General features: G+C 46.8%; 1 protein-coding gene across 1 annotated transcript in view; it reads right to left on the bottom strand.

Moving 5' to 3' along the window:
• Window positions 1-1,856: 1,856 nt before the first annotated feature.
• vav3 (vav guanine nucleotide exchange factor 3) overlaps window positions 1,857-8,479 on the bottom strand; it is a 74,602-nt gene continuing 67,979 nt past the window's right edge. The window contains exons 26-27 of the mRNA XM_030348328.1: window positions 5,712-5,863; window positions 1,857-3,594 (exon numbers count right to left, since the gene is read on the bottom strand). Of these exons, the coding sequence (XP_030204188.1) occupies window positions 3,550-3,594; window positions 5,712-5,863 (197 nt within the window). The 3' untranslated portion in view covers window positions 1,857-3,549. The remainder of the gene's footprint in view (window positions 3,595-5,711; window positions 5,864-8,479) is intronic.

Consider the following 8,479-nt stretch of genomic DNA (forward strand, 5'->3'; position numbering starts at 1 on the left):
TCGATATCAACACCACCACAGTGATAGTATTCACAAACAGGAACGGGTGACCAAACCTTCTATTTGCTTGATTACTATTGGAGTATAGTCCAACCCTCTTCTTCTGACAAATGTACTGATTAATTTGTCGCTTTGGATAAAAGCTTCTGCTAAATGCCCTTAATGTTAATATATCAAACATCTCAAAAGTAGAGCAATTCCACAACGACGATGTCTATTAGAATCAAAGGTTAGCTGAAGCCTGAACTGGAGAGGTTGTGCATGTTCCTGCTCGTCCCTCGCGAGGTCCTGCTTGTCAATTCACCAATCATTGATCCGCAACATGTGCAGATGTTGTGTTGCAGTTGCAGCTTTGTGGATCGACATGTCCCCGTCAGAAATCATGCTGCTGTGTCTGGTTGACGTCGCGTTACTGCAGTCGGCCAAGCGTAGGTTTGTGTGTATGCGTGTGTCCAGAAACATAAAAAAAGGAGCCCAACCTGAGAATAAGCAGTGCACAGATTTATTTGTGCTATATACAGTTATACATTATTTCTCTCTATATATACAGTATAGTACAGCAAGGGAACAGGCTAATGCTACACAGTCATGATTGCACAGTTGTAGAGTTAGGCCACAGTGGTAATGGATTCCGCGGCACAGGAGGAGGACAACGTCAACAACAACGTCAACAACATGGTCTGAAGCGCGGCGTGCGTATCTTTGGCTTGGTATGAGAACAGGGCCGGGCATCGTGGATAGAGAGACCGACCTCACCGTGGTACCACGTGGGTCAGTGAAGATGATGAAGATGATGAGGAGGATGAGGAGGATGCGATGGTTGATTCTAGCCTTATATTCCAAATGACCGATTGGGAGTGCCGAGAGAACTTAAGGAACTCATTAAAAAATGGAGATGGCCGTGGGGACTCTCCTCTCTCTTTGTGGGGGCCTACTAATGCTCTGCTATGAGCCTGTGTGGGAAATCACCGAAGACAGTAAAAAATATATATATTGTGGGAGTGTGCGCTTAATTGGATGGTTGTGCACGTATTCACACAGCGTGTGGCCTTCACATGACCCAGGGCGGTGCACAGTAGCAGTAGGGGGAGGAACACCATCGCTCCCCCACACACCCAGATGAGACGGCGCTGCTGACCTCGCCAGGCCCAGGCTGATGGGTCGGGGCTTCATGTGTGGCTCCCACACCACTGGCTGAGCTAATGCTAGGGGAACCAAACCCCCACTCCACCCTCGCTGGAACCCCCACCGCCTCCTCCTCGGTCCTGAACACGCCCCGCACACATCAGCTCCTCACGCATCCATTCTTTACTTGTATTATTCCGGTCCCACCACGACGGCACCCGGCACCCCGCGGGGGGGGGGGGTGCATATACACGGACTGGGATGGGAGTGGGAAGACCCCCCAACTGCCTCTCCTCTCACTAGGGAGGGGAGGGTGGCGGACTGTGGCTAGAGGCTAGTGGAGGGGGGGGTGGGGGACTGGGGCTGGAGGCTAGTGGAGGGGGGGGGGGGGGGACTGGGGCTGGAGGCTAGTGGAGGGGGGGGGGGGGGGACTGGGGCTGGAGGCTAGTGGAGGGGGGGGGGGGGGGACTGGGGCTGGAGGCTAGTGGAGGGGGGGGGGACTGGGGCTACAGGCTAGTGGGGGGGGGGGGGGGGGGGCAGTGGGGGGGGGATAGACAGGAGAGATGGATGCAGGCGGGGTCGGCTGGGGTGAGGCTCCGGTGTGGTGATTAGATCACAGATACCCTTGAGCCCCGGGCTCATCCCATTCTCCTCCCCCCCACACACACACACACATATCGAAAATAAAAAGGACATTTCAGACACACAAACTGAGAGGGTTCACATTAAAATGAAAGTAAAAATGTATAATATTCTGTAAGAAATCGCTTCAGACCTGAGCAGCTGGATCCACAACGCGAGTAACACTGCACTGGCATAGACGTACTTAGTAACACCAATGTTCATGGTAGTCTGAGAGGCTAAAGGAACATTACACAACATCGATCCTTCTCTAGTTCATAACGCAATCCAATTTTCCACGAAAAACACATTGCAGCTCAGCCCAATAAATACATTTAAAATATACAGGTCATTTGCAGGTGACGTTACAACGCAATGGGGAGGCTTTGGGTACCTTTATATGTGTTTGGGATGCTTCCCTCTAGTGGTCAGATAACAGTACTACCGGACAACAGCACCTTGAAGGAGGGTGCTGCTCGGTGCTGTGGAATCATATCATACTAACACAATATCAAAAAAAGGAATACATTGACTTTCTTTTGTTAATTGCAATATAAAGAACATTCGACAAAAACACATGCTGGCACTCTCTGGCTACACAATGACATCAAAGCTACTTTTAAGAAGATCAGAAGGCTTTGTCGTCCCACTTGTTTTCTTCTTTCTGACATAACAGCACCATCCTGAATACAAAATAGCCCATCTTCACAGCACATCTGTATAAGGAGGTTATAAATACAGCGTTGGGGGGGAGGAAGAGCTTTGCACAAAGCATACATGAGTAGAAAATTAAATGATCAGCTAGGCATTAGCTCAGAGAGATGTCTTCACACCAAATCCTGGCATAGTGTGCCACCATTGTATACTTTTGAAATCTGTTTAGTAAACCATCTGTTGAAGTAAAGGAACATCTTATAACATTAACATGTAAATATTATTATTTCTTATACCCTAGTTATTGATGAGGTAAACTATGGTTGAATTAAAAGTCAAAAGTAGTTACATGTAATAGATTGTGTATGTGTTTGTGTGCGTGTGTTTGTGTGTGTGGGTGTGTGTGTATTTGTGTGTCCTTGTGATTTTGAAGAGACGGTCGGACTCAGTATTTCTGTGGATAATTCGTAGGATCATCAATAAAGAGATGAGCCAGGAAACCCATAATCCTGCCCACCGATTCGTCAAAAGCAGTAGCGCTGGTCCAACTGACACAGAGGCCATGGCCCTTTGGAAAGCCACTGGGAGGAAAAGCATCGGGCTCAAAGCCTTTGTTTTTTGCCCAACTTCCCTTAAGCCCCTCTACTCTTTACTCTGGGAAGAGCTAGATGTATGTATGTATGAATGAATGAATGAATGAATGAATAGATGCATGGATGTACAGCTGGGTCAATATTGTCGGTAGGCAACAAGCTAAAGTAGCTGGCACAAGCATAACCCCGGGCTTCAGCCAATCAGAGCACTGCAGTCATATGGCTCTAGAGGTGTGCTTTGTACTCCCTCTTCTTTCCCGAAGGCTCCGTCGAGGGGGTTAAGTGCTTTGCAGTTGGTCAATTCTTTGCGGGAGAAAGCAAAGCCATATGTTCTGCATCAGGTACACACGTATGACCGCCTCCTGACTGCTTTTAGTCTTCTGCGCTCCTGGCTGAGCTTCTGCTCGCTGCTGCACGCCGCTGTGGCTCTACTTCTGCTCCGTCTTCCTCTCTTCCCTGGTGCGCTTCCTTCCATTTAAACTTTCAGGGATCGACTTCCCTCCATCACTTGTGTCCTTCATCAATACCTTGTCTCGCTCCTCATTAATGTCCCTTCTCACTCCTCTCCTTCCTCCACATACGACGATGGAAACCAGCCGACCTAAGGTGTGGAAGGAGAGGAAGACAAATACCAAGAAAGGGAATTGGTTACTATGACATGCATAGTGTGTGTGTGTGTGTGTGTGTGTGTGTGTGTGTGTGTGTGTGTGTGTGTGTGTGTGTGTGTGTGTGTGTGTGGTGTGTGTGTGTGTGTGTGTGTGTGTGCATGCGTGGGTGCATGTGTGTGTTTGTGTTTAAAGCTTTGCAGTGTGGCTGTACAGTAGGTCCTTCTAAAGCGATATCGATGCATCTCAATGCAACAATTTTTTTTATGTACATTTCCATACGTGATTTTCAAAAATATATACATCTGGGTTTGCTACTCAGAGTTTTCTAATCACTTCCTACTTTTGTGATGATCTTTAAAGACATCCACAGATGAATTAACTTATCTAATATTTTATGAGAGAGAAAGCTTTTGTCACAAATAGGACTTTCTATGAATAATGCCATAATCAATGCAGCTTGCATTACAACACAACAATATGTAAGTATGTAAAAAATAGGTTTCAGTTTTATTTTATTTCTAATATTTCTTTTCTATGTCATTAAAGAAAAAGCTGCTCTTGAATTAGAAGGATTTCTTGTGTCTGGATGTGAGTTTGCGTACATGCTATGCGTAGGCTGAATCGCAATCGTGTCAAGACAAATCAGATTGGCCAATGCACACTGAAGATGAATTAAATAATTCTAAAATTACTAAAATGATCCCTCTCTGAACAGAATGTTGCAGCAGGCGAACAAAATATATATATTTTTAATTCCGATTATTAATTGATCTGCATCGAGTCCGAATCGTTCTAGAGAGAATCGCGATGCGTCCAAGAATCTATTATTTTTCCCACCCCTATTTACAGTGTTTAACAGGAATAGACGAAAGGCATTGTTTCTGGGGAATGTAAGAAGCCTGGTTTGCCGTTTAGATCGCGTATCAATATTATAATCTCTGTAGGGTTGTTACGTCTCTGTTGTGATTTGACTTGCCAAGCAACGACTTCACACATAAGCTCCAAGAACAGATCTTGTTTGTGTTATTTTGCTTTTAAAATACGCTTTTCTTTAGCAGTGCCAGTGTTGCGTTTTCATTCAAAAAAGTACCGTTAGTTTTGGGTAGATATGAATTGGTAAAGTATCTGTGGGTTAGTTTGGAGCTTTTATATTCATATGAGTAATTTTAATATCGAGAATAGTGTCATTAGGCACCGGTGTTACTTATTCCCCGGTAAAATACTTTTAGGTTCATACCCAAATAATTTATTTGTTTTAATCCAAACAGTAGCAGGTTAACATATGTTGAGGAAGCAGAGTGGCCAAACAGACTTTGGATGGGAAGGTGCAGTAGAGCATATTGATGGGAGACCTGTTTATTCATCACTGTTTTACCTTCTCTAATACAGATGCAGGCTGGTGATAATAAATATGCCGTCATCTAACTGGTCGTCATAGTGTCCTCACTAAAAATACACAACGCAGAGTAAAGTTCGCTACAACTGCCTGCTTGATGTTTGCTACAAAACTAGATGAGGTTCTCTTGTTATTCACAGTATTAACCCAATGAATTATTTTACCCAGTGATCAGCTAAAAAAATATATATCTGATAAGCTAGGAGCTTCCAAGCCCTTTACTATATGAGGGGGGATTTTGACCTGATTATATCAAGCTCTCTTTCCGCTATCAAAACAGCTTCATAGGCAGGGTAGGCAATTTATTTGTACCAGCTTCCAATCATCTTCTAATCATTTCATTTGGCCTGAATGAAATGACTTGATGTTCTACCTACCTAACCGACTAGCTGCGCACCTCGGCCCATGCACTCATCACGCATGACCCGGGTCTTCCGCAAGGCTAGGCAGAGCTATTGCTGAAGCTAGCGAGCTTATCAAAAGTTCTGGTGGAGATGCTTTGCAGGGATGCCTTAAGGGAATTTTTCAGTTGGAGAATTCCAAAACCGACCTTACTCCGGGGAGAAGTCTTGGTTGTCGTGGTTGGTCTTTCTTCCGCTTAGCCTGTATACTTTTAATGATTTTAACGTGCCCTTTTTATGGATATTATGGGGATATTGTTTGATGCTTGGGAGGCCCTTTGCATGTGTGTGTGTGTGTTTGTGTGTGACTTACCCGGCCATTGACCTCTCCCCTCCACCACCCGTTGGCCCCTGTCTTGGTGTAAATGGTGACCAGGTCGCCCTCTTGCAGCGACAGCTCCCGCATGTCCCTCGAGCTGAAGTCGTAGCGCGCCACCGCCACACCCATGACCTTGGGAGCCAGAACTGTGGAGGTAGAGAGAGAGAGACAGATACACAGAGAGTGAGAGAGAGAGAGAGAGAGAGAGAGAGAGAGAGAGAGAGAGAGAGAGAGAGAGAGAGAGAGAGAGAGAGAGAGAGAGAGAGAGAGTAAACACAGGAGTAGTCTGAGACAACTCGACTGGGAACAAACATGAGCACAACACAGACACACAGCCGTCAAGGCTACAACGAAAGGTGGATGCTAGCCCGTAGCCCCTTGTTCACCCTGGGAGAACCCCACCCCGGGGGGCTTGGGGGGGCGAGCAGTACACCCCCGCTCACTCAATGAGCAGGGCCCACACAAGACCCGGACTGTAGCCCATGAAATGTCAGCTGTTGTATTAGACAGTTAACCCTTCGTTAGTAAGGTGTGTACGTCTGCACGTCTGTGTGTGTGTGCGTATATGCACGTGTACACCAAATAATATGAACACAAAACAAACCAATATAGTGCAAGTTGAGTGTGCATGCATGTGTGTGAGTGTAAATGTGTGTGCGCGTGCTCTTGTGGATGTGCCGGGGAACTGTCCCTGGGCTCTAACACCTTCAACCGTCCTGAGCGAGGGGGGAGCACTGACCAGACGGGCCGGGGAGCAGGTGGGCCTCAGAGCTCTGCCACGCGGGCAGAATATCAATAGACAGAAGAAACACACACACACCCTCAACTTTGATTGAAACATGCCGTCTGTCAACAAACACAGAACTAACATGATCCGGATGGACTCCCCCTTCAGACAGACACCCGGATACACACACACACACACACACACACTTAGTAAACAGGACACACACATGCACATCGGATCCGCGTAAATGTGTCTCATACGCAGATGAATGAATGAGGCGAGCTAGATGTTCCGACAGCAGCATGGCTGAGCATGCCAAGCAGCCTACAAAACAAACACATAAATATGTATATATACATACACATTGATATATATATATATATATATATATATAGAGAGAGAGAGAGAGAGAGAGAGAGAGAGAGAGAGAGAGAGAGAGAGAGAGAGAGACAGAGACAGAGACAGAGACAGAGAGAGAGAGCGAGAGCGAGAGCGAGAGAGAGAGAGACAGAGACAGAGACAGAGAGACAGAGAGAGAGAGGAAAATAAGTACCTGTACCTGACCAGAAGGGGGCGGAGGAGGGAGGAAGAAAGCTGTAGCTGGCAGGTGTTACAAAAGAGAGGCCGCAGAGCAATGCAGCTATTATGGTGGTGGTGGTGGGGATACAGAGAGAGAGAGAGAGAGAGAGAGAGAGAGAGAGAGAGAGAGAGAGAGAGAGAGAGAGAGAGAGAGAGAGAGAGAGGGAGAGAGAGAGAGGGCGAGATACAGAGATACAGAGATACAGAGATACAGAGAGAGAGAGAGAGAGAGAGAGAGAGAGAGAGAGAGAGAGAGAGAGAGAGAGAGATACAGGGAGTGAAAAAGATACAGGGATACAGGGAGAGAGAGAGAGTGATAAAGGTAGATCGAGAATGATATAGAGAGAGAGAGAGAGAGAGAGAGAGAGAGAGAGAGAGAGAGAGAGAGAGAGAGAGAGAGAGAGAGAGAGAGAGAGAGAGAGAGAGAGAGAGAGGGAGAGAGAGATACAGGGAGTGAGAAAGATACAGGGATACAGGGAGAGAGAGAGTGATAAAGGTAGATCGAGAATGATATAGAGAGAGAGAGAGAGAGAGAGAGAGAGAGAGAGGGAGAGAGAGAAAGGAGAGATACAGTGGTGGTGGGGGGGGGGGGGGTGCATGGAGGGTAAAAGCAGAGAAAAGTAAAGCAGGAGAAAAACATTTTATAAAGGACTTTGAAATGTAAAATCTAAAGAAAGATAAATGAAGAAAACAGGAAGTCAGAGTGACCCCCTCCCTCCCCTGCTCCAGTATTCCAGCAGTGTTCTCACCTCCCAGTCCCCCTGAGGAACATCTCATACAAAATCTTTAGCCCCACCCCAACCTTCCCGACCGCAGACTAGTGGCATAGTGCTGACTACTAACACCGGGTAGTGGGGGGGTCTATTACATCCCCATCCCTCCACTTGGCCTGCTTCTCCTCCTGTGCATGCTACAACATAATACGTTCCTCAATATGCAAACACACACACACACATAGACACACAGACACATGTTAATGCTGTTATATACGGGGAGAAGACTTTGTAGAAATGGTGAAGGAGTCTTTGGGCAGGGTGTGTGTGTCTCTGTGTGTGCGTGTGCGTGTGCGTGTGCGTGTGTGTGTGTGTGTGTGTGTGTGTGTGTGTGCGAGTTTGTAGGTCTGTGTGTGTGTGTGTGCGTGTGTGTGTGTGCATGTGTGTTTGTGTTTTCGTGAGAGATGGTTCAGGATGTTGATGTGGTGTGTGTGTGGGTCTGTGTGTGTGCGTGCGTGCATGCGTGCGTGTGTGCGAGTTTGTAGGTCTGTGTGTGTGCGTGTGTGTGTGTGTGTGTATGTGTGTGTGTGTGTGTGTGTGTATGTGTGTGTGTGCGTGCGTGCGTGTGTATGTGCGTGTGTGCGTGCGTGCGTGTGTGGTTAGAGGAGATCAGGGGCCTCTAGAGGCGCAGCAGACATAAATATCAATCAGTGAACACAGCTGTAAACCTAATAGCTGACACA

This window comes from Gadus morhua, chromosome 23 (genome assembly GCF_902167405.1).
Source record: "Gadus morhua chromosome 23, gadMor3.0, whole genome shotgun sequence".
NCBI classification, from domain to species: Eukaryota; Metazoa; Chordata; class Actinopteri; order Gadiformes; family Gadidae; genus Gadus; species Gadus morhua.